Source organism: Trachurus trachurus (genome assembly GCF_905171665.1).
Source record: "Trachurus trachurus genome assembly, chromosome: 8".
In the NCBI taxonomy this organism is placed as follows: Eukaryota; Metazoa; Chordata; class Actinopteri; order Carangiformes; family Carangidae; genus Trachurus; species Trachurus trachurus.
Window position 1 is genome coordinate 12,771,882 of NC_139905.1, and position 26,589 is coordinate 12,798,470.

A 26,589-nucleotide genomic window follows, 5' to 3' on the forward strand; every position below is an offset into this window, starting at 1 on the left:
AGCAGGTCGGTATGAAACAAGATCAGACGCCGCCACTGTACAAGAGAGCTGCACTTTATTGGACACACAATCACAGCAAATTATGTACAAAAGAAGGCAAGTTCAACTGCCTACTGTCTTCTCACAGGAAAAACACACACATTTCTCACAGAATATCATGGCATCCACACTGATAAATTAGTATCTCCAGTGTCAGTAGGTTTTTAAATTTCATATATCATTATATTATAGATCTATTTTCTGTATTATTTTTGTTCTTATATCACACTACTCTACAAATGGGAGAATCACTCGGTGGAAAGAGTTCACCGTCAACTGGTGGCTTCTCTGGTTGGGGTGCGTTTCCGAAATCCCTTCTAGACATCCAACACACTCAGCCACTATCATCATCATCATCATCATCATCATCATCATCATCATCATTATCATCATCATCATCCTCACTGTCACATAACATCACAGTAAGACTGAACATGCCTGTGTCACAGAAACCAAAATAACATCTCATTCCTCGTGTTTGTAAACCTCGAACATAGAACCACGTTCTCCTCTTCCTCGCGCTCTCTTTCTCAATTTTTTCGAGAAAACATGTAGACAACATTTTTAATCGACTGCACCGTGCGATTGCTTGAGACTATACATGCATTGTTTTGTATATACCTTTGTACCCATCATCATAGTTTATTATTAAAACATCTTCTTTTGGACATAACAATTTGTCGAACTCGCTAGGAATGACTCGACCTATTTACAAGTCAATTTTGTTTTTCTTTGTTTTCGATGCCAAGATTTTTGAACATCCACACATTCATGTAAAAACCTCATATACATACTATAGAATGTAGGTTCATTATATAAAAAAAGAGACAATGGCAAAAGAAGAGATAAAACTTTGATTTCAAACAACTTCACATTGTTCCCTTATTGATCCGTCTTGGGGTGGTTTTTAACAACTCTTGTGGTTTTTAGCTTCACTGCTACTTAAAGCCACAACTGGAGCAGAATAAGCAACAAAACATACTTCCACCTGTTGTAACGACTGAGAGCGTGTCGTCTCTGAACGCTGACATTGCTACCTTTCTCGTTTTCACATGCAAACATGACAGAGCAAAAATATTAAAGCCATCTCACTTCCTGTGTAAGCAGCAAGGCTCCGTGTGTGTGTGAAGCCTTCAGGCCCATTAACTCGTCTTTCACTACAATATCATCACTAAAATCCAGCTCAACCACTAAACACAGGATGGGGTGAAACAAAAAAACAAACAGACCACAGATACACAAAACAACCCCCTACCCACCCACCCCCACTGCCTGAAAAGTAATTAAAAAATGAAATAAATAATAATAAAAAAAAGATCAGAGGATAGTAGCAAAATAAGCCCCTAAGCACAGGCACGGGTCCAGCCTCTTCCTCCTCAGTGTGAGCCTTCACACCGGGAGGGGAACGAGCCGGACGAGCGTTTTCAGGGACGAGCTCTTTGTAAATCAAAATTACATAAACTCAAATCCTAGAATTCAAAAATGAACTTCAGTGTATATTACAGAGGCTAACTTTTTATCTATACAGATATTTTTTTTAAACAAATATAAAAATGTTCTGCATATGAATAAATAATCTCAGTGTGAAATGTTATTATCTCTCTCAATGAATTAAAAAAGAAAAAATCTGTACAAAATGGTCACTAATATATAAAACTGAAGAGATGATGACATTTTACAGAATATAATTTAATCTAGGCCTATGTATATATCACACTTTTCTTCACAATTATAATATCATACACAAACATCTCACTTAGATATATTTATATATGTATATTTCTCCTATGGTTGATTTCAAGTTTGCATGAGTTTTTCTGATTGCCAGGGGCGTCCACTGTGAGTGTCTTCAACATGCCCTCGCAGCCTGCGGCCATGTTGAAATCACAGCCCACTAACACTTGTCTTGGAAGGAAAAAAAAAAAAAAAAAAAAAAATCATTCCAGAAAGCACTGTCACGCAATTCTGGGAGGGTTTCATCTCAGACTTTACTTGGGGAAAGCAGTCAAGCGTGAACACTTCCTCCCCAACGCTCACCAGACGCAAATGCAGCGAATTTAACTCGGAGAGTTATGGATTTGAGTGTGGAACAGCATGAGTAAGTGAATTTCTTTCATTTGACTTCACTCAATATGAAACCCAGGGCTTGAACCTGCCTGGCAGAGCTACAGAGCACCCAGGGTGAGGCTTAATTCGCTGTGCTGCGAGCTTGCAGTTTTGCACATTGTCAGAGCTGGGGGAGTGTTTAGTCAAATGCCACTGCTGCAACCTGACACACTCTGCATTTCAAGAGATGTGTTTGTGTTTTCTCTCTTTCTTTCTCTCTCTCTCTCTGCAAAAAAAAAAAAAAAGAAAAAAAAGTGGACAAGCCAATTTTTGCAGCCTCTTCTTTGGGTAAAGTGTGATTCTGTCATTGTGTGTGATCTAATACTGTCACTCGAGAACAAAGTCTTAGAGGCACTGGGAAAAAGAAAACACTGTTACAGGTCCTTGCAGACAAACGGGCAGGAGTGTTCTCAAAGGGCAAGAGAGTGCTAATTACATATTGCACACGCTGTTCATAATTGAGGCCCATCAAGCTTTGTCCTAGCATAACCTCAGCTTAGTGGGGTTTTTTTTCTGTCACGGACGCCCCGCACCAAAGACAAAGCAAAGTGAAAGGGGCCGGGGACGAACAGCCGCTCAATGGCTCTGACTGTCAAACCCTTTCCTCTCATCTCTTTGGGTCTTTTATATCACAAGCACTCTCGATGGAGATAAGGCAAGTCAAAGCCGCTCTTATTAAAGTAGCCTTCAAACACATGTCCCCAAACTAATCCCCTCTCCTCAAGCTGCCTACTCTTTGACATGAGCCCCTTTGCACATGTTTTAATCTCGATGCCACAAAGAATCGATTTCTCGCAGTCATTCTGGTGAATAACTGTGGAAAAAGAAAAAATCCCTTTGTCTACTACTGTCCGTTCACCTCCCCAGTGGGCAGCCATGAGGAAACAACAGAGGACAGGGAGCGTCAAAATAGCTCCTCTTGCAGGATTAACACTTAAGGGAACCACCGAGAGGACTTTGATGTGCTTTAAATAATGATAACTTCAACTTCTGTCATCGAGGCACACCAAAGGCCTAACATTCATAATGTTTTATGTTTCAACATGCATGTAATTAAACCAAACGAGGAAACAGCACTAGTGGTAAATTCAGTGTACGGCATCTTAAAACGTCTTTTTTTATATATATCTTCTTCTCCCCCCCTCAGGAAATGTTTGTAGCTTTGTGCTTGTCACAATTAACCAGATTCACAAAGTCATAAAATTAGCGGACAGGGTCACGTGTTTGAGAGGAAACTGTGTGCTCTATTTACATCTCTGTATATTCTCCTCTCTCTGACACCGAGACACCGAGACACCAGAGTCAGGCTACAGCTGAAGTCTCTAAATATGTGCTGCTGATCAATGATCGCTATCTCTCAAGAGCTGAAACAGCGTCATACACGTCGAAGTGCAATCGATGCGTGTTCGCCGAAGGTATCGAGTTCTACAATAAGGCCGGCAAATTGGAAACTGAAAACTCTCAAGTTAAAAACAAACTAGTGTCCGGAAAAAAAACAACAAAAAAACACCTGATCTATCAGATTATTTAAGGGCTGAAATCGTGTTCTGGTCCATATGGCATTTTCTTTTCTTTTTTATACCAGAGTGCTCTTTTTTTTCAGTGGCGCAACAGATGTGAGTGAAAATGAATCATCATGAAACAACAACAACAAAAATAAATTGATGAATAAAAAAAAGCAGAGTCTGTGCTTCTGCAAACAGCTTGGCTTTCCAAGTGTACGTGTGTGTGTGTGTGTGTGTGTGTGTGTGTGTGTGTGTGTGTGTGTGTGTGTGTGTGTGTGTGTGTGTGTGTGTGTGTGTGTGTGTGTGTGTGTGTGTGTGTGTGTGTCAGAATGTGTGTATTATTCATCCCGGTGTGTGTGCTTGAGTCTTTGGGATGGTCTGTGATGTCAGGTGCTGAAATGCCAGCGCAACCTGTGAGATGCTACCGTGGAAACATCCTGATTGTCATAATTAACTAGTTTTTGTACACACATACAGGAATTCAACATTTGTATATAATACATAATTTGCATTTTTCCCTTCTGTTTGTGTTACTGTGCTGCTTCGTTCCATTTTAAATAGAGATGTGCTGTAATGAGACTGCTCCCTACGGTGTGCTTTTGTGTAGTGTAGTCAGTGTAATTTCTTTTTTTTTTTTCCAGAAAAAGAGAACTTTTCTGTAATTAATTTCTCATTTCTTAAGGGAGTGGATGTGTAATTATCTGATTAATGTGAGATAAATGAAAGCAGACGGTGGGGGATGTGCACTGACAACAAAGTGCAGGTCAAAGATCTGGGACAGTCGTGTAAACTTCACACAGTGTGAACAAACAGAGGGGAAAATATAGCACCAGTTCAGAGTCAAAACACATGTGATGCATGAAAAAGCCACAAATGCCCTTTGAACAACAAAACAGCTTGAAACCACAATCATCACCTTGTTCTGTTTGATTTTTTCTTTTTTTCTGAGCAGGCTCACACTCTGCCAGGTGATGCAGGTTAAGTGAGAGCAAATATTATCCAGGACACACACAACTACAGGACTCACGTTGTGATTATTGCATTCTATTTTCTATGATAAAAGTCACAGTCTAGATATTTTATATCTACTCCACTAACATCCCATTGAGTGAAGGGGTATATATGAGACTGGTGCTGTCAGTAAATCCATCCAGATCCACGTCAGCTTATATCAGGCAGCTGGTTTGTGCGCTCTCTAGCTGGGACGCTGGCAGTACGACTGTGTGGGAGAACTTCAGAGAAACTATGGAACCAGATCAGAGAAGGAAACTTGTCTAAGAAGAAGGTTGTGACTCCATTTACAGTATGCTAGTTCTTTACCATGGGAATAAGAAGACTCTGCCGACTGGAGTGAGGCCAAAAGTGGAGAGGAAAAAGAAGAAAAAGCCAAAAAAAAAAAAAAAAAAAAAGTCCCTTTACGGTCCATGATGTGATGGCGCATGAAATGCATTCCCCGCTGTCCTCAACCTCCTCCTCCTCATCACCGAGAGTTGCCGCGGGCGACGTCCTTATTCACAGGTTTGTTGCCCCCCTCCTTGGATCCATCAAGGCTTTGACTACTGGGCTTCAGAACCGCAGAGGTGAGGGCGAGGGGACTCAGAGGGGTGGGAGAGGAGGGGGACAAGGATGGAGTAGGGGTGGTGGGAGAGGAGGAGGCGGAGGAGGAGGAGGTAGCGGTGGGAGCAGGGGAGGAGCAATGGCTGCTGGGCAGAGGCAGGGAGGAGGCTCGCTGCTCCCGCAGGAGCCGGTGATGTCGGATTGTGGAGGAGAGGAGCAGCGCCTCGGCGCTCAGGCCCGAGGCGGACAGGCTCGCCAGCAGAGCCTTCGCCTGACTGGAGGAGGCCGTCAAGGAGGGGAGGGCCCCCTCCTGGGGGTACTTCCTCAGGCCGGGGGCAAACGCCGTCGCAGGAGAGGGCACTCGGCTTGAGAAGATGCCCGTTTTGATACCAGAGAGGTACGGCTCAATACTGCCACTGGTGCTGCTGTTGGTCCCCAAGGCCTTCAGGTGGATCGGGGGGGGGGGACACAGGAGACAGGAGGAGGGGAGGGAGGGAGGCGGGGGGGTGGAAAGAGATGAGGTTTCCAGGGATCAAAGGGGAAATCATGAAAAATTAAAGTCTTAAAATTGGCTGTGGCTGAGGCACTGTCGCCTGCAGCGCCACCTCCCCTTACCGTCACCGTCAAACATGCCCATGCACGCATGCTTGCACACAAACACACTCACACACACACACACACGCACGTCCACGAATGCACACAGAGTGAGGACTTTGTAGAAAACACTGGAGGTGTGAAGGTAGCTGATGATGAAGTGTAGAGGGCAGATGAGTGTGTGTAGCTCTGTGGCCGGGTGAACATGAAGAGGAGGAGGAGGAGGAGGAGGAACTGAAGAGGCCGGACACGGACAGGTCGCTCACTGCTGCAGGGTCACGGGTGAAGAGGGTGCGGCAGGCCGGGAGGGTGCAGGGCGGCACGGGGTCACGCAGGAGACAGAGTGTCCAGGAGAAACATGGAGTCGGGAGGGGGAGGGGGAGGAGGAGGGAGAGGTGAAAACAGAACAAGTGACAAACACAGGAGATCGTTAATCAGGTTGATGTCAGCATGTGTGACGCAGACCAGGAGACAGGCTGCCATCTACACATGATGAGGAAACCTCCTTCGCTAAACACAAGGCGGTCGGCTGCTCACTACACCGTTGACCATCTTTATTTTGACTCTTGTTTTAATGATTGATCATCACTCATTAAAAAAAATAGCAAAATACTCCGATGGACAGGGCTGCGCCACACCTTCAGTCCCTTTGTGTGATGCTGGAATCAGCCAGCGGGTGGCACTGTTCCAACATATGAAACATTCACAACATCTCTTTTAACAGTTTGTGTGTTTTCTGTGCAGGGAACAGACAAAATGTACCCGAGTCCTGACAGGATGAGCCAAGCCTCACTTTTTTTCATTTTTTATTTTTAAACAATTTTTACACTTCAGGGAAGTTTTATTTGTGCTTATAATAAGAAAGCAACAGGAGAAAAAGTTTTGGCTGCGGCTGCTAAAGTTTGAAACGGTGTTTCTATGGGGATTACGGGGATTAGTTCTGTGTGAGAGGAGAGCAGGTGTACTCGTCGTCTAGACTGCGCTGCTGCTGGGAGGCGTTCACCTGCTCCGCTGCAGCTACACGGGGCCGCGGCTGCCAAGCGTCCCCGGAGTGCAGGCAGGGCCCTCCCTTCTGCTCCGGGAACTCCTCTCATGCCTGGCCGACACATTTATTCAGGGGTTGTGAGTGCGCCAGAGCAGCCGGCCTTCATCTCACGCACTTAGAGAGTTCCTGCCAAACGACTGTCTCCCAGGACAGACCCTCACAACCTCCACCTCATGCCCGGCACCTTTAATTAGCCCCTTTCAGCGCCAGGAGTAGTAAGAGGCCAAATGGGAAAATAAAATACGGTTTTGTGGCATGAAAGCGATTCACATTGTCATGCCCTTGTTGATCTGTGCCAAAGCAAACGGGGGGGAGTTATTATGGTTTTGAACTGTCTATTCTCATCCACTGCATTAATTTGAAGGATCCTGGTGCCTGAGATGCTCCAGTGCGTCTGAGTGAAGCTCCAGTGAACAGAGCACAGCGGCACCACCGCATCGTCAGAAAGGCTCTGTTAATTTTAACACCGGCAATTAACACACTGAGATAACATTGGAGCGGAAACTGATGACGGACCTGACACTGTAAAGACTTGAACATTAGTGCCACTTCTCTCTCTCTGTCTCATGATCCAGTCTGTTTGGCCCGCATCATTTGCAGGAGTAGTTTGTGGAGTGTGGTTCACAGTAACAAGGCATAACACCGAGTTTGTGCTGTCAGCATGTTTTATGTTGATGAAATTAAAGATTTAACAGACTGACCTGAAATTGGCAAAAGCTAAACTTAGACGTGACTCCACAGAAGTTGGGTCAGTGCATCTTGTTACACAGTGATGTCTGTTTTTTACAGCGTGTTGATGAACATCAGCTGCCTGTCAGTCTGAATTGGTGGAAACTGTTACGTCTATTGTGGCCAATATTCATATGATCAGAATATCTAGACATTTTGCTATGTGTGTTTTGCTTAGATTAAAAACAAGATTGAAAAAATGTGGAGAGAAACCATTTATCCGACAGCATCCACATAAAAAGAATCAATTATCCTTAACAAAGAATACAAAATGCAACCTAATGAACTGATAACAAACATCTGCCATCATGACAATGTATGTACCACTAATTCTTAAAGGGATAGTTCAACATTTTGGCAAATTGGCCCATTGCCATAATCGCTATAGTCATAGCAGTAGGTTCGTTACCTTTATTTGTCGGTGTAAGCTATTTTTAGAACGGAGGAGCGGAGCGGCAGGCTGTTCAGAGCTACACTATGGAGGCTAATGGAATTTCTTGGTTTCCCTCATCAAACTCATCAAATACAAAATCCCAAAACTCCAAAACGCTTTCGTGGACAAGTTGTGACCTGCACAATCACCACGCTATGAGATAATAATGGAACGTTACGAAACGGAGCCGTTTTCGAGGTAAATACTGAGTCTGCTTGCTGAAAAACTGTCCCTGAACGCAACGCGCATCAGCGGTTTTGCATGAATTTACCTCTAAAACAACTCTGTCTCGTAACGTTCTATTATTATCTCATAGCGTGGTGATTGTGCAGCTCACAACTTGTCCACGAAAGCGTTTTGGAGTTTTGGGATTTTGTATTTGATGAGTTTGATGAGGGAAACCAAGAAATTCCATTAGCCTCCATAGTGTAGCTCTGAACAGCCTGCCGCTCCGCTCCTCCGTTCTAAAAATAGCTTACACCGACAAATAAAGGTAACGAACCTACTGCTATGACTATAGCGATTATGGCAATGGGCCAATTTGCCAAAATGTTGAACTAAACCTTTTAAGGTATTTATATTTAGATCTACCACTGGGAGACTCCAAAGTGCTGTGCTCATTCCTCGAGTTTGTGCTCTGTTCACAACATCCCAGAAACGTCAGTTAACATTTGGCCGGAAGAGACAAAAGAGAACAATCTGAAACACCAATGGGAGCTGGAAGGAGGGTGAAAGTTTGGGGTGGGGGGTAGGGGGGTTACATTAAGGGAGTCATGTCCGGGAAAAAGGTTTAAAGAGAAGAGATACTTTTACCTTTAACTGTGGGCCGAGCAGAGAGGTCACCCACGGTGGGCATGTCTGATTGTCAGAACAACAATGTCAGTGAGAAGAAGCGTGAGATCAGCAGGTGTGAGGTTGAAGATGACACGTTCTGCCTCAGACAGGAACCGCAGCTTTAAGGTGTAACATGTCGTAGACATGACAGAGGCTGCGTGACTGATAAATATAGTCTTTATAAATAACCTGCTTTAATTGACTGATGTCAGTAGTGGGTTTAAAAAAAAAAACACACACACAAACTCTGGGTGAAACGAATATAAAGTCGGCAAAAGTTTCTAATTAGCTCTTAAAAAGGCGGTATGCAAATGAGACAGCCGCCTCGATAATTTGATGAGATGAACTGAAGATAATCAGCATGTTTTTGCGGCATACTGTAGTCCGTGTTCAGCTGTTTCATTATTGTGAAATTAAAACGATATAGCAGACAGATTTGGCTTCACCCATCTGTAAGCTAAATTGTCAGGATCTGTGCTGCTTTCCTGGTTTGACATTGAGGAAGAAAAAAAGAAGAGGAAGAAAAAGAGAAGAGGAAAAAAGAGCGTATTTCATGCGAATGACAGCCTGTGAAACAACACAAGACTGGGTTCTCTGCATCGTGACTTCATTAAGGTTTGAAGAGGGGGTCAGTGGTGCTGCATTGTTAACAGAGGGAGGAAGTGCTCAATATTTAGGAAATAAAGAAGAAATATTAATAATATCAATAATATTCCAAGCACATAACCTTGTCTAGCTGGTTAGCCAGCGCCATGCGCAGCCTTGTTAAGGTTAATAAATAAAAGGAGATGTTTGTCTGCATGTGTTTATTAGCAGCTAGATTAGCTAGTTTATTCAGAGTTATGTCATTGTTACTGTACTGGAGAGGCAGGGGGATGTGATTAGCTAAAAGGCATGAAATAGAAATTGGCATTACATCAAAGGCTTATTGGGCAAAATGAAATAATGAAATAAAAACAGTTTTTTATTTCAGAAAAGGGCATTTTTAAATGATAATTTATATCTATGAAAATAAAAGCGATTTCCTTTAAATTATTCAATTTAATACTCAAATTTGACTTGTATGTTTTGCACAATTTATTCGTGTGATTATATGCATTTATTCAATATTGACCTTTATGGTGCTGCATACAGGTGAGGATTATGTAGACGTAGTAATAAGACGGATACAACACTGTTTTGCAGATGTACAGTTATATTATATTGAAACTGCTCTGCTTTCCCTGCAAATGTAACTGTGTTTGTTTTTGTAGAACAAAAAACTCTTCAAACCTCTCGCAGCTGCTGCAGTGACTGACTACTTGACCTCTCAGCTACTCACCGCACCTCATACTTCAAAATGCCACAAATTTCAGTTATTGACATAGTGAAAAGTGTTTATTCTCTCAGTTTGGGTCAGCTGCCTCTTTGTTTTCTGTTGTTCTTTATGCCGTTGCAGTTATGGTGCCACCCTACACAGCTTGGCACCGGCGGCTTCCCACGCTGACAATTAGCTTTGAGTGTCCACTGTCCCCTTTGAGGATAGCGCTTTCACACATGCGGCGTCTTTTCACAATGACTGTTTTGAACAGTTTTGTGGACAAAAGGGAGCGTGCTGTGTGCGAGTGTCATACTGAAATAATGGGATTAATTTTGCTTTCATTGGACTACTGTAGGAATTCACTCTGCTCCCAAATCACAGGGAACGAGAGACACTGACGGGGGAAAAGTCAAAAGGAGAAGGGGGGGGGGCGAGTGTGTAAATTGCAGAGTACAGAAAGCGGAAGAAGGAAAGAGCGACGTAAAGGAGAGGAAATGTGAAAGACTTAATGGTGGTGACAGAGAAATAGTCCTCTTCATACTGAATAATCAGTGATTGCCACCGACTCGAGGGGCGATTATTACATAGCGCTGCAGAGATTCCTTCCAATCTTCCCTCAGTCTGAGGCGACCAAAGCTTCATTACTCCCCCCATCTCTCAAATCTCTCTCTCTGTGCCTAACGCATTTATTTCTCTGAAATCTTCCAGACTGCATTTGTGTCTGAATGGTCTGTCGAATTCTGTGCAGTATGAAGGTTTAGGTCCACTTCACTGCTCCTCTTATTTTTCAAATTACATTGACAATAAGCTTTTTCCCCTGTGCACAGGCATGGTGCAAAAACCTTCTTCTGGCTTTACTGGACTGATATGCTTCAACAATTCAATTTCTTCGCCCCCAGAGGCCATCAAGCATCCTTATGTCCAGTCTTTTCTAATATTATTACGCTAAAATGCTGGAAAATCAAAAAAAAATTGTAGAGCTGGCAATCAGGCGATCTTATAATAACAGAATGTATAGAGGGAGGGAGGCTTTAAAAGTTTTATAAATGAATGCCTGGCTTTCCGCCACACTTCAGCGATCAAACATTTCTGAAGGAGTAAACACATTTACAGTGTTTTTAGTCACCCAAACAAATAGACAAAGTTTTACACTTTTTAAAACCAATAAAAACAAATTCAATGCAAAACTGTTAAGGTATGGTTGGTTGTACATAAGGCTAAATAAAAGTTTTTAATGAGTCTAGATACAATAATTTCTATACTTTTAGAGATAACAACAATGTTTAGGTAAGTGGCTCATTCTCCACCATATCATCCTGTCCTCATGCAGATATGCTCCTTAGATCTGTTTTGACAATCCCATGATAATGAGCTGTCACCATGGCGTGATTCCACCATCAAAAAAACGTCCTATCTTCAGGTTGACCCGTTTTAAATTCATCATCATTTTATCAATACTGTTTAAAATGCAGAAAACTTAAATCGCATGTCTTGAATATTAAGGAATATTTTACATAATCTGCTCAGTGAAAGCTGAGGAGTGCAGTGCGATGGGGACATGCAGTAGTGCTTTAGGTGATTCAGGTGTACAGAGAGATAGTAAAGACATAATTATGTTTAATATGGCAGGGGCGGTATGGCAGTTCTGAATATTTCATCAGCTCCAAGGTTCAGATGCAAATGTTCTGCTTGCTTTTTTAAAAAATATATATAATTTCAAAGCTTGCTGAAGCTGTTTGGATGTGTCATCACCCCCATGAAAAATTGTGTTTTTATATGACAAACAAGGTCATTAAAGGTATATGTGAAAAAAAAAAAGTTTTTAATCTTGTTGCACAGCTACTGTAAAATCTCTTTCCCCCATCCGTCTTGATTTATAATAGACATGGATCATTACCTTCCCAATTTCAGACTGAGGGAACGGTAATATGGAATGTCCTTCCATAATAATAATCATCTTCTCTTTTTATGATTTTTATATGCCAATTATGTAAAACTCTTCTTTAAATACCTAAAAAAAGAGGTTGGAGGTTGAAACTAAAGGTCTGCAGGCTTGCTGCCAGTTCAAGCGTAGTATTAGCCAAAGCTGTCCTAAATATAAAGAAGATACCTGCTGCTGGCCCTGGCTCTTCAGGAAGTCCTCTCTTTTGCCACTTCTAGTCTTGTCTGTGCTGTTCTGCTGCAGGTGCTTCAGCTTGGAGGCGGCCGAGGAGTGAAGAACCTTCCCGATGCTGGAGCTGTTCCCTCCCTGAGAGGTTGGAGAGAAGAAGAGCGCAGAGAGTGTGAATCAGACCGTGGACACACAGTACATGCTCGTACATTTCATTTCTCCTCTTCAGTGCCTTTAGTTTGTGGCGCAGACACACATAAACTCCATACAGAGTCTGATTCTGCCAAGCGAGCCCGTCTCTCGAGACCAATGAGGTTTTTAAGATCAGAGCTTGTAGCCAATATAAAAACTGAAATATCCACTTCACAGAGTTTCACCATCTATCAGTGGAAAGCGACAAAGACGAGAATATAGAAACGCCCCATCAAAACTGACGTTGCATGGCCTATCCTCACCGCAGGCAGAGTGCTTAATGATCTTTCCTGCTGAGTTACTACGTCGACTGTCTAATACACACATAAACAAAATACACATCCAGTGAAATTTCCATCCAACTGCGCCTCCTCTGCACACACACACATTAGCTGAAGGGAAAACAAACAAAAAAAAAATTAACCGCAATCTCAAATAGCCAGTCTTTCCTCTGCTACGCTAATTCATGCCTGTCTTCCCTCTTTGCTGATTTCCTCTCCTGACGTAAAGCTGAATTTTTAAAATACAGGAAAAAATATCCAGTCTACTAAATACTTAATGGATCAATCCTCGTTCTAATGTCTTAATTGAAAGCTGAACTGCGATGGGCCTTGACAGTGAGATCACTTGTCAGCGTGAATCTGGTTAAAAGCGCACGAGCAAACGTTGGACAAGAGTAGGAAGAAGGGGTCATGCTGAAATGATGGAGCGTGGTTGAAGTTGGAGTGATGAAATAATGTGTGAAGACTCTGTAATCCTCACCCACACCCATGGGAACGCTCCCTGGCTCCACATCAGAGGGGCTGAAACTCACCAAGACAGCGTGACTGTCAAGCGTGGCAGCCCTGCCCTGAGTGGGAGGCTCCACTTTGGAGCAGCAGGGAATAGTACGCCGAGCTGTCAGAGACACCTCACTGAAGTGGCAGCTGACACGGTGATATGCAATGAGTCTTTTGATTAATGCGCTAATCTTTTGTGGAGGTGCGGTCAACTGGAGGTGAGTTGAAAGGAGGCTACTCGTAATACAGTTTAACACGTGGACGGCAGCTGTTAACAAAGGGGTGGATTAGAAGTCATGTTGGCTTTGCAGTAAGAGACGGGTTTCTGTTCTGGTAAAGAATCAACTGATGATGATTGATGATGAAGTTACTTGTTATTTTTTCCTTTTAATTTTTAAACAGAAGGTCAGCAAGTAACTATAATAATGATGTGACAGTACATGACATTTGCATTTATTTAAATAAATATGAAACAGATATACGATTTGAAAGGGATAATGTTGAATTAAAGGGATAGTTCACCCAAAATTCAAATTTCACTCATTATCTACTCCCCCTCATGTCGACTAAGGGCTGGGAGAAGTTTCAGAGTCCTCCGTGCCTTCTCAGAGTTACAGCGGGGCTCCGTGCAGCACTGCATGTCCATACGACGGTAGCGAACAGAGCTCACTTTTCTTCGTCCAAAAAGACACACCAAAAAACATCCAAATACCTACCTACATAGTGCTCGTCTGTAATGTCCCTCTTGTATTGAAGCCCTGACACGAGAAATTGTTCTGAAAAAAATTAAATAAATCTATGTTTTAAGCTTGTTTGTAGCGGAAGCTCCCAGTGCCTGTGTCTGTGCAAATCTCGCGCAATTTGCATTGACACCCAATTCACGGCTCGCGCGAGATTCCAGCAGAGCAACACTGGGAGCTTCCGCTACAAACAAGCTTCAAACATATACTTATTTAATTTTTTTCGGAACAATTTCTCATGTCGGGGCTTCAATACAAGAGGGACATTACAGACGAGCACTATGGAGGTATTTGGATGGTTTTTTTGGTGTGTCTTTTTGGACGAAGAAAAGTGAACTCCGTTTGCAACCATCATATGGACATGCAGTGCTGCACGGAGCCCCGCTGTAACTCAGAGAAGGCACGGAGGACTCTGAAATTTCTCCCAGCCCTTAAATTTTTGAATTTTGGGTGAACTATCCCTTTAAGACAATTAGATGAGAAGACACTGATTTGACAGCGCTAAGAGGAGAAAGAAGAAGAAGAAGAAGAAGAAGGAATTAGAAGTGTTTGCTTTCTCTACGTAACTTTTTATTGCCTGTTTGGTTTAACAAAGGGTTCAACGGGCGAGGTTAACAGAGTGAAAACAGATGCTGTGGCACATCAATGAAGAAACAATTAACAACTTCATGGCTCAGCAGGGCAGCAGCTCCAGCGCTAATCACAGCACAGACAAGAAGGGAAGAAGTCTGTTGTCTGTCCCTTCTTCATATTTCCAATTACAAATACAGTTTGATGTCGATTTAATCAGGGAGCAGACACCAGAGGCTTGAAAGTGAAGTTCCAACAACCACCCAGAGAGGAGAGAGGAAGTGAGGAAACAAAGCAGGAGCATGCTGCTTTTTTAAGAGCAGGAATCTGCACAGCAGGTGTGAAGCAATGAACCTGGTTCGATGTTGGACTCAAGGACGACGGCTTGGGTGGGACCGCGGGCCTCTTGGTCTCTGAGGTTGGACTGCCGTTCGTCCGTGCAGGAGCGCTGTCGACGGTCGTCTCGGTGTACAGCTGCTCTACAGTCGGGTGGCCGCCGATCTCTATCAAGGTGTTCTCCAGCTCTCGGATCGTCTCCTCCAAGCTGTCCAGCCTCATGTAGGTGCTGCGTCGGACGTCGGACGTCGTTCTCGTCCGACCGGCCTGGCTATCCACAGAGCTGGTAGACGCCCTGTACTCAACCGTAGTGTTTACTGAACCCTGTCGTTCCTCGGTGTCAGTGTTCTGCTGGAGTGTCAGTGTCCTGTCCCCCGTCTCCATCCCTCTCCTCAGAGCCTCCACCAGGGAGCTCTGCTGGCCCGGGTGAAGGGAGGGTTTTATCCTGGGTTTGGGAACCGGCTTGGATGACTCCAGAAGGGAATACAACAGCCTGTACGCCTCTCTGACTGTCTTCTCCTCCCTGAACAGCACCAGGAGCGGTCGGCCGCCCAGCTCAACCTCAGACACTTCTTTTGTCTGCGGTGAAATGGTCAGAGTGTGTAAAACTCCTGGCGTCCCGCTGAGCTCCTGGGCCTCGAGAGAAGACAGCACCCTCACCTCCGTCTCTGTCAACAGCAGGGCAGGCCCCTGTTTTAATCCCATATCCTTTTTAAAACACAGCTGCTCTCGCTGAGCCGAACCTCCAAATGAATCTCTCCGCTTTGACAATTGAGCCTCGTAGGCTGTGCGATGACCCATCCAATCTCGTGATGGACTCTCCTCCACGGAGTCGTTTGCTAAATCTCTGACGGGTTCCTCTGAGGCAGCGGGCGAAGCTGGCAAACACTCTGTCAACACGATGTGGGGGACAGGAGACAATCGACTTCCCTATAAATGAGGAAAGCACTTGAGCTTTACATTCAAACACAATGAACTGGTCTGAACTTTAGCACAGTCCAACAGCCTTAAGTGAGACTGATGGTCACTGCACAATGAGACCAAGCAGGAATACGAAAAAAGAAAAGAAAAGTAGGAGTGTTGAGTGTAATGTACTTCTATATAAATTCCTATTAACATAATTGGTCCTCACACTTTAAACAACTGCAAACCCAGTGTAAACAACACTCCCTATGTGTGGTTGTTGGTTGTATGCATTTATATGTACAGGAATGAAATGTCTGACTGCAAATTAACAACATTGTTTTTATGCAAAAGTTAAATCTACATCAACTAATATTCTCTGTGTTCTCAATGAATTAATAAGAGAACAATGTTTGGTGTTACAGTGACGTTCAAATTATCACCCAACTTTACAGGTCTTCATGCTGTAACAACTTTGGAGCTATTATATTTTTTAATCCACTGTTTTGACTTTGAAATATATTATCCTTGACTGAGCGTGAAGTAAATGCCAACAAAGGCAGCTGTTGTTTCCTGCAAAACAAACATCTGTATGCCAACAGTCCTGCTACAACTCCAGCAACAACCATACCAGAGCTAATGGAGAGTGATTAGCCTTGATAATAAAACTCACAAAACTAAAAAAAAAAAAAAAGATTTGAGTAATTCAAATTCTTGTGGTTACGGTACATAGTCACATTGGGTAATCAAAAACATAACAAATTAGTGTGAAGCCCCTCCTGTGGGGTATTCAACACATGTTTTGGTTGGGACCCTTAGACCCAGAGTGTGTGCAGATTAACAACAAAATGAGACACTGGAGAGCAATAAAAATCTGCTGGGTTAATTTCAGGCTGAAGAGGAGGAGAGTGTGTGTGTGTCTAGTCTAGAGGGGGTTTGTGTGTGTGTGTGTGTGTGTGTGTGTGTGATAGAGAGGTTAGGAGGAACAGAGACTGAGGTTTGAGAGGTTTTAATCCACGGCACTCAGGGTTAGCCGGAGCGTTACCTCGGTGCCTGGGGCCTGACAGGGCCACAGGTCCGGTCTGCAGGGGGACACGCTTGTCCTGTTGCGAAGGCTAACAGGCAAGAAATGGGGAGAGGGCAGGGGGAGCCTAAGTGGGGCTCTCTCAAATAGCTGGGGAGGGAAAAGGGAGGTTCAAAAAGCTGTCACGGACAGGATGAAAACACAACAGCCAGTGGATAATCGGAATCAGTGGCGGCTGACTCTTCACATCAAATTTCAGGGCAGGCCGTCTCAAACACAGTCCAAGCAGCCATGAGGGTCCATCTGTCTGGCGTTGATCTGTGAGCCCTGGGTGATGATGTGTGTGACTGAGCAGTGTGTGATCTTTGGGCTCTCCCACAGCCATGGGCAGGGGGACATATGGCACCTGCTGCTTGAACATGTGGTAATGATGGTGTTGCTGAGCATATCTGCACAGCGCGCACACACACATACACACACACACACAGTAAACGTGCACACATACCGCCATGTGCACGCGCCACATCCAGTAGCAGATTGCGGATGCAACATAAATAACAAAAAGAGCGCAGTTTTCCCACTCATTGAACACCGGGCTATTGAGGATACGATCAACATATTGCACAACTAAAGTGTTTTGGTTTACCTCCAGTTCGGCAGCAATCCTCTCCTCCTCTCCCTCCTCTTTGTCCCCGTGGGCCAGTGTGGGGGGCGTAGACGCAGGGCGAGGGTTTTCAGACACGGCCCTCCTCAGTTTTACATGAGGCTTCTGGCATTCAGCCTCTTCAGATTCAGACTTCTGTAAATACAATCACAGCATGCGTTTAATACATTTTCTTAATTCTACAAAACCACAGATTAGTTCCCAAAAACTTAACAATAAACTTCTTTCTATAATCTGTTGATATGAGGAAGATACTGCTCATATCTTATCAAAAATATCCTGCATAACGTACTGCAGTGGAAGAGTAAAACGGTATCTTACCTTTATACTCTTTCCAGGAATGAGGGGCTCTCCACTGCGGCTGGTAATTCCTGGAGAGGATGGGAAGCTACGTCTAGGTGGTGGTGGGGGAGGAGACTTGGAGGGTTTCTCTGTGCGATATCGAGGCACCGTCAGCTCATCTGGAGAAAATAATAGCATGGCCATCTTAAGTAAGAAGATCTTCTATATTTGTTACAGCTTGTAATTCGGACTGACTTGCTGCATTAACAAAAAACAAAAAAAACGTACTCCCTTTAAAATCACACCTTCCTTCAGGTTGGAGTGCACACTGTGATTTGGAAAAATATTTTGAAACTAATTGCACTATTTATTAGGCTATTTTTCTTGGCTCTTTAAAAGTTGACAGTTTGAAGAGGCAAATTTTTCTCTTGATGACAGTGGAACAAGTTGAACTCTCCATCTCACCAGAGCCACGCCGGGACCCTCCCTCCTTCCCAGAGAGCTTGTGCTGGGGCTTGTTAGCGCGGTGCTCTGAGGTTGCCATCCCACTCTGAAGGGGCTGAGAGGTCGTCGGGTTGGGGTTGGACTTGATCTGCTTGGCAGCGAAGTCCAGGTCAGGAATGGCCTTCATTAACTCGGCCTGGGTCTCCTCCAGCAGCCGGTTGATGTCCTGAGCGCTGTACTGGGTCAAACTGGCCCGCTTCTCTTCCCAATCACGCTCTGCCGCCTGCAGGGTGGAGAAACGGAGCTAAACACTTTATAAACACACACCCACCATGGTGTTACTACGTTATAAGATTTGTAAAGCCTATCATACACAGTGGGTGGTGGAAAAAAAAGAGAGGAAAATGCGATGAACAGCAGAAATTGCTCCTTACCAGTCGGACTTCTACAGACAAAGCTTTGTCCGCGGCGGCTCGGCGCTCCAGCTCCTCCAGGGCTTTTCCCTTGTGGGGCACAGGAGGGTAGTTGTCCTTGTGGGGGCCGGACGGGTTCCCGTGGCCTCGGCTGAGGCTGGTGTGGGGGCTCCAGTTGGACAGGCTGTTGCCGCCCCCGAGATCATTGATGGTGAGCGGTGGGCTGGTGGGAATGTCAAAGTCGGCAAACTTTCGCAAGTCGTCGTTGTGCTTTGATGAAGGACTGGAGAAGTCCTCCTGCTTCTTCCACACCCCCTCATTCGCTTGTCTGCCAAGACAGTGAATATGAATACATTAATAAACTGAAATGTAACACAAAATAAAACATGAATAATCCATGGCTGAAGGTGAAAACTCAGTTAAAGCAGTTAGGAGGTGCGAACCTCCACCTGCCCTGAATAATTCTCCACATTGCTGTTGCATACAACGATGAAAGAAAAAGTCAAATCAGATGAGCTCTTTTTTTTATTAGATCAGATGGTGAGGTGCTTAAACAACAGAAAAAGGCCCAGGTTAAAGGGTTGAATGTGCTATTTAAGGACATACAGTGGGGAAAATAAGTATTTGATCCCCTGCTGATGTTTTGCCGTCATTTCACTTGATCGTTTTGTTGATATTTTGTCTCTTTCCGTCCCCACTCTAAGTCCAAGTCTATACTTACCAGAAAATAGAAAACAATCTTATAAGAACAGTTGGTTATATTAAGAATAACAGGTTGAATGCAGCTTTTTTCTACATACATTATGATTTATAAAAAGGCAGCGAGAGGTACAAATACACAGATGTACAAATCTGTCCTTGAATCGATTACAAATGAGCAACTTTCCATGTCAGCTTGTTAGACATATTCCACTTTCATCATGGCTATCCAGGAATAAATATATCACAAAAGGTTCCACGAGTACAGTATTTATACGATTATTTCAAAACCTTTCAGTCTCCAAGGACAGTCTCAGTATGTGACGCACAAAAGCTTTCTCCAGTAGAGTGGTAAAGGTAAAGTAGCTGCTGATAAACTGTAGCTTTCACATGGAACGGGTTCATACTTGCGCATGGTGGCGAGAGTGTCGGTTATGCTCTTGCAGCGTTTTAACAGGGCGTCCAGTCTGTGCGGCTCCTCTTTCAGGAACTTGACGGCCTCCACTTCAACCCTGAGCACCACCCGCATCTTACTCTGCAGGCCTGGGAACTGATCTGCAGGAGAAAGCAGCTGAGTAACACAAGGCAGCCGACCGTATTTCCCACCCACAAACAAATCAATTGTACTTGTCAAAGGCGCTGAAAGCCTTTTAATGTAATCAAACAAAACATTTTTTGGACTACTGTAAATGTTCAGGGAGTCCATTAAGACAATGCACATTCCCAGTAATCTGCCACTGATTAAATGTTTGACAGACTGCCTGTGGGTGACTAAAAGATAATCAGTGCCGTGGTGAGTAATTAGTGCATTATAAACTGTCAGCCGGAGTACAAGCCTGGGTGTTTTCTTGTTTTCTGCCTGTTCACAGAAAATGAAATCTGTGCCAACGTGACTCACTCTTCAGCTCTGTGAGTGTTTCTCCCAGCTTTCTCAGAACGGTGGCCTTCTCCTCCAGCTCCTGCACCGTCACGAGCTTGTGGTTGACAGATGATTCCTTCTGGATCTCCTCCACCGACTTCTCCAGGTCGCTGAGATGGAACAGACAGAAGGGCTGAATACCAGGGATTCCTCAGTGAAGCTTAAATATTAATGAATATTTATCTCTTTTTTCATCTAGTTTAGGAGACATTTCTGCCAATAAACTGCCTCCCAGTCAACTGGCAGCTAGATTTACATTTCTAGACAGCTGAACTGGAGGAGTACAGATTGATATCTGAAAGTTTCATGCAACAACTGCGGTGAAAGATGGAACAGAGAGTCTCTATTCAAACGTCACTTTGTGTAAGCTCAAATGCGTGTGTGAGTGTGTCTTGGTCTGGTCAAAGACTTGGAGTCAAGTAAATCTGTCCCAAGTTGTGTCAGAAACTCAAGTTCTATGTATAATTAAGCAGAATGAATTGGCCGTTAGCGAGGGAGAACAACAGAGAATGATTAGTGCGGATCATAACAGTTCAACCAATTAGTCTGATCCGAATGCAGCTTTCAGCCAGGAACTACTCACAGAGAGATCCAAGAAATACTGCTGCTCTGAACATTTCCACATATGAGGCAGAAGCAAGTTATCTGATTATTAAATCTCAAGGTAGCTCTCTGCTCTGGGTTTGCAGTCGCTTCAATTAGTTGCTGGACCGTCTCATACATCAGATCTTAATAAGCATCTTGCTCTGCGCTGGGTTTAATTACAGCTACAATTTCATCCGACCATTGCGTCACCCTGTAAAGTCGTCTAATTATAATCCAGATATGAACTTTGTCATATTTAAAGCAATTATTAACCGGATGATTAAATCTCATCTGAAACCATATAACTGTCAATTTATGTAATGAATACGCCCAAAGAAAAAAAAATCACTCAGTGGTTTTGTAGATGAATCACAGATAAACACATTTTCACTGTGGGATTACTATTCTCCTCTTATGCTGATACTGACTGGAGCTGCTGGATGATGAGCTCCTCCTCATTGAGGTACTTGAGTCTCTCCTCCTCCACCAGGAGGCGCTGCCTCTGCAGAGGATCCTCCTGCTTCCTCAGGGCGTCGGCAACGCGCACGTTCAGCTCCGCTTCTGTCCTCTTCAGCAGGGTTTTCACTGAATCCTGGTTCTCCAGCTGCGCGCGCGCACACACACACACACACGCACACACATTCAAACATTACAGATAACATGCACGGCTCTTACTTCAGCAGGGCCTGTTGTGCACTCTGCAGGTGTTTGGAGATGAAATGTATCAACATTTGCTGCAGTAGCCTCAGGCGAATAGATGTTGAAGCCAAGAAATCTCCCACTGCAGCCACCTCAGCATAACAACAAGACAATGAGGAGGGAAAAAAAAAACTTGTGGCTCAGACCTCAGTGATTTGGAGCAGATGCACCTTTAGTTTGTCTCCATCCTTGAGAGGACAGACTGTGGCCTCTTGTTACACCGCTCAACCTTCACAGCAGTGTTACCTGAGAAGAATGTTTTGTTCTATCCTTTAGCCTTCACACTGGCTGCCTTGTTTTCTGAAGACACTGCATGAAAGGCAGCGAGGAGAAGTTCACTCTGTGGTAGGGTGTGCATATGTGTGTGAGAGCGTGTATAAGCATCTGTGTGTAATAATATTTAGCTTAACACAGAAAGCTGGGAAGCCCTGAGGAGAGTGAAGGCTGTTCATGGCAGAGGCACCGAGCATGAACTCAGCTCAGCGCTCGCTGTTATGAATGGAATATTCTACAGGACTAGTGGATGTAATACAACTCCCCGAGATGAAAGCACCTGGTAAGCAAGAAAAAATTAATAATTGATCAGCCTTATGTTCCAGGAAGTGAAGCAAGCCGACAATATTTCTCACATTTAAAATTACAGAGTGTTCCCCCACTACACTGCTGTCGGTGGTGATGCAGATGTGGCTAAAATTAGGATTGTGCAAGTGACATAGTGTATTTTAAAAGTGACCTGTATCTAGAAAAATACATCTTTACTTTTTTTTTTTTTTTGCAGTAGTGTCCTTCCTTTTTTTCCCCCCAGTTACCTGCCTCTCCCGCGCCTTCCCTCTGTATAATTCATATACCACATGTAAAATTTAAGGAGCTGGCCATCGCTGTGGGCAACAACATGGGTCCAGGTGCAGGAGTTCCACTCGGGCAAACAGACAGGTAAACGGCAAAGTGTCGTTCGGCTGTTTGGCTCTAAACATGTGACTGCTGTGATGGAACTAATAAAAGCACTGCATACCCATCATCTGTCACCGCCGTTCGTTGCTCTTGCCTTTTTCTTTGCCGCCCTACAACACACTTAAATGCTTCCAGAGGCAGAGGAGAACAGTCATGTCATCATCTCTCCCCGACTCCTCCTTCAGTAACCATGGCACCGCATGCACCAGTGATAAATGGAATAAATAAAGACTTCATCTCCACTTTTTTTTTTTTTTCTTATCCCTTCCTCATGGCATTTCATCCGATTCGGCATCCATCGTCACGTCCTGTATCTCTGTACAATAGCACGCCATGTGAACTCATCTTTCATCTTTCCATTTCATCATTAATCCTCAAAAGGTACAGTGCCCTGGATGTGTCATGCAGTACAACTATGTGAACCTGCAGGTGTTATTTACAGTAGGGATGGTATTGAAGTGAAGATCAAATAGACATCAAAGCCAGCGTTCCTGCATACATACATGTTGAAAGACTTGGTGCTATACATCCTACATGATAACAATCTTAGGTAATGACTGCATGTATTGTATAGAAATATTGTTGATAAATTTAGGAGGTAGCTACAGCTTTAGGGCAATCTGTGGACATCTGTACCAGAGGCAAACTACATCCAGTGTGAACTTAACATCTGTTTTACACACTGCGGATGGTTCAACAGTTCAGTCTTGCACACTTTCAAAAAATGGAAAATGAGAAACAGTAACACTTTTTACAGAAACAACAACATCCTTGGTAAAAAAAAAAAGATGTCAATTGTTGACGAGTCTCTGAGTAATTATGACATTGTTTCTGGAAAGACGCCTTGCTTTGTATTCTCAATGCTTTGAACATCGAGGGAGAAATCTAAGGAAAGCACATTAGTTCAGAATTTGACTCCTTTTCCCAGCTGTTTGATGTTTTACACTGTTTTTTAAATATTGTTTTAAATCAGCAGCCCCAAACAATACTCAGTGTTGTTATGCACCTGCAGATTGACTGTGGACTGTGTGCTCCGCAGCCGAAAATAACTGTATGGAAACAACAGATGCAGGAAGAGCTGTAGATTCAAAACATGTTGTCTGTTTCTCTTGCACAGAGCGTCGTGGGATGTGAGAGGAGCTGAGGTGTCCGTGTTAATGATAGAAAACCGATGTGTAAATCTACAGTCCCGTGTTCAGACAGTTACAAACTGATGTTGCTCATCATCACGGTCTAATTTGAGAGGGTTTTAGGTGAATATAGAAACAACTGTGTTGGAGATTAAGTTATTTTAATACACTGTCCAGAGAGAAAAATAATTGCTTGGATTCTCCCTAAGTCAAGGATGAAATGTGATATTTTGTGTGAAATCATTTGTAGTCGGCGGATGCCTGAATTCTTCGGCACCACAGACTTCAGCAGGCGCTCTGTATTTGTGTCTTCTGCCCTCCCAGCTCCAACTTCAGCCCTTGTTTACAGTGGGGTCTCTCTGCCTATAGTCTGGTCTGCAGCAGCTCAGTCGGTCTGGGGTCAGGTGAGGACTTTCCACCTTCTCACACTGAGAAGCTTTGACCCTGTGTTTATGATTGTTGTTCTGCTGAATGATGAAATGTCGTCCACTGAATGTCGATGTGTTTGGCTGAATCACAGCACTGCTGTGCAACTGCAATCAACCTGTTGCTTCTTTTCATTGCTTTGATTGTGATGACCATTGTAATAATTCCCATTTGCATGCTCACCTATTTTCTCCTCATGCTCGGCTTTCAAAAAGACATTTAAGTGCCCAATTATTTTTGAACCCGTGCAATTTGGCTTCTCTTGACTGTGTGTGAGACAAGGGCAGCTATGTCTCTCACACAGTTTTTCTTTTCTTTTCTTTTTTTTAAATATTGACATAAACATACTCAAATTCAAGCTGAGACTTCTATCTATAATTTTACTTTACTTTTTTTTGTCAGTAATGCTAGACAGTTGGCAACAGGTGTCATGGTTATGACCTCCATGTTCCCAAACATCTACTGCATTGCACCAGCAGCCAGCTGGCAACATAAAACTACATTAAAAGCAAGTTTAAAACATGCTATGACAGGGAAAAGGAGATAAATTATGACCTAGAATAAGTTTTTTTTTTTTCATTTCTTTCTAACATAGTAAAACAGACTCAAGAAGAAACAAAACTCAAATGTCAGTGGATTTCACATACCTGCATCTTGCGCAGCTGGCTGAGCTGTTTGCGCAGGTCGGTGGTGTTTTGCTGCAGGCCGTGCAGGTGGAGGTGCATCTGCAAGCGGCCGACACTGTTCACCTGGTTTAGGTTAGAAGGTGGTGGTGGCATCAGAGCTAGAGGTGCCGATGGTGTGTGAGCTGCCAATCACAAAGCAGGACATGGGAGGGGGGGGGGGGGGGGGGGGGGGGGGGGGTCACCGGGGAGGTTGTTGGGAAACAAATTGGTTAGTTTGCTGGGCTGTGCTCCAAAGAGATTTGCCGGCACCCAGCATGATACACGGTACAAACAGTAACAACACAGCATACGGGTTCAAAGAAATGTGCACACACAGAAAAATCTGGGTGCACTGCACACACACACTTGGACTGAAACAGTGTGTGAATGCAAAAGAAAAAGCACCATATTCACAAAACTCTAATTGCCCAGCGGGAGAAACGTGAGCTCATGCTATTAGTAACCTATATATGTAGTAGTGCAATTAGTCTGTTCAATAGTGACACACGGGGGGATACCCATGCTCTTATCTTAACGCAAGGCTTTGTGAGTATGGTCATTGACTCACCAGCTAATTTCTCCCACACACATACACACACACACACACACACACACACACACACACACACACACACACACACACACACACACACACACTCACACACAATCATAAAGAAGTGCTGTGACAAAACAACCCTCTGAATTTCCCAAAGGAAAAACCAAGCAGAAGTTCAAACGGCAGAGACAAGAGGACAGGGCGAGGGAAGGTCCGCTCTCCGTGAAAACCAACCAGGAAGGAGAAAACGTGAGGATAAGACACCGCCAGCTATACGCAGAAACACCACACACCCATATACAAAAGGGCAGAGAGCCATGAGAGAGGTCTGATAGGAGAAATGAAAAAAAAGAAAAAGAGGAAAGAGTAGGAGATGGCAACTACCTTTCTGCTTCAGTCGTCCAGCTGGAATATAGAAAGAGTGAGCCAGTTACCCAGAAATTAATGAGTGTGAAAGAGATACAGCAAGGGAGAGGAAAGGCTTAAACTTCACATTTAGAGAATGATGATCCGGGATAGCATTTGTATTTACTACACAGTGGAGAAAATTATCCCAGTGATAGCTTGGACTTTTGGCAGCGGATCGATCGGTGAGGAAGCTTCAAAGACAACTGTGTCCTTGCAGCGGCCTCATGAAGGTCTGGCTACAGACGAGCTTTGTTCGTGCCAAAAACAAACCACAAAGTTATACCATATTAAAAAAAAAGAGGGTAGAAAACAGAAACAGGGAGGTGAGGAATAAGAGAGGAGAAAAGGAGTGTTTCTTTCAGTATGTACAGGCCATGCATGCTGAAAAACGATATTGTGTGTTAGTATTTCAAACAATGCTATACTGAAAAATATCTGTTTTATACGTTTTAAAACAAATCTCCTTGCATCCAGTACAGCACCTCTCCTTGCTCTTAGTATCTGAGCTCCCCCTAAAAAAAACTAAAAAAAACTAAAAAAAACGCCTCCATACTTGATGAAGTAAGATGAGATTAACTAGTTTTCTCATTTGACCAAGCAGGATAATACTCGGATGTCTTGCTCTGGAATTTCACTGTTCACTTTAAGGTTTGCGGTGCCCTCTGTCTTCAAACCACTCTATCAAGTGGATTTTCAAAAGCCGTCACTTTTGTTATCTATGTTTTCAAATGGTGAACGAGTAAATGAAACACTTCAACTTCAGTAGAGAAAGACATAGCGGAAGAGAAACAGATGAAAGAGATTGAGAGATGCATGAAGTAGACATTTTTAGTGAAAATGTTACGGAGCTTTCACACTTAACCCATTTGGTCTGGTTGGAAGAAACGTATGCGTATTTTGTCTGTGTGGTTTTATTCCTGTGGGCTGGTGTGAAAACTGTTCATTAAACTCT

At 43.7% G+C, this 26,589-nt stretch overlaps 2 protein-coding genes across 6 annotated transcripts in view; both read right to left on the bottom strand.

Moving 5' to 3' along the window:
• Positions 1–33: 33 nt before the first annotated feature.
• On the bottom strand, positions 34–5,844 carry LOC310989842 (uncharacterized protein; the record flags this gene model as incomplete). Its single annotated transcript, XM_083976994.1, has 2 exons — positions 34–5,726; positions 5,823–5,844. 2 exons carry the CDS (start codon positions 5,842–5,844, stop codon positions 5,131–5,133), a joined length of 618 nt encoding a protein of 205 aa, XP_083833120.1. The 3' UTR covers positions 34–5,130.
• LOC310989938 (SRC kinase signaling inhibitor 1-like) overlaps positions 5,618–26,589 on the bottom strand; it is a 39,074-nt gene continuing 18,102 nt past the window's right edge. For 2 of the 5 annotated variants that reach the window (XM_083977118.1, XM_083977120.1), the window contains exons 8-20: positions 25,614–25,634; positions 24,656–24,816; positions 21,231–21,406; positions 20,197–20,327; positions 19,706–19,853; positions 18,621–18,927; positions 18,208–18,469; positions 17,782–17,921; positions 17,443–17,595; positions 16,818–16,946; positions 14,888–15,799; positions 12,253–12,390; positions 5,618–6,069 (exon numbers count right to left, since the gene is read on the bottom strand). In XM_083977118.1, coding sequence (XP_083833244.1) covers positions 6,064–6,069; positions 12,253–12,390; positions 14,888–15,799; positions 16,818–16,946; positions 17,443–17,595; positions 17,782–17,921; positions 18,208–18,469; positions 18,621–18,927; positions 19,706–19,853; positions 20,197–20,327; positions 21,231–21,406; positions 24,656–24,816; positions 25,614–25,634 — 2,684 coding nt within the window. In that variant the 3' untranslated portion in view covers positions 5,618–6,063. The remainder of the gene's footprint in view (positions 6,070–12,252; positions 12,391–14,887; positions 15,800–16,817; positions 16,947–17,442; positions 17,596–17,781; positions 17,922–18,207; positions 18,470–18,620; positions 18,928–19,705; positions 19,854–20,196; positions 20,328–21,230; positions 21,407–24,655; positions 24,817–25,613; positions 25,635–26,589) is intronic. The other 3 variants (XM_083977121.1, XM_083977119.1, XM_083977122.1) reach the window with 2 other exon arrangements.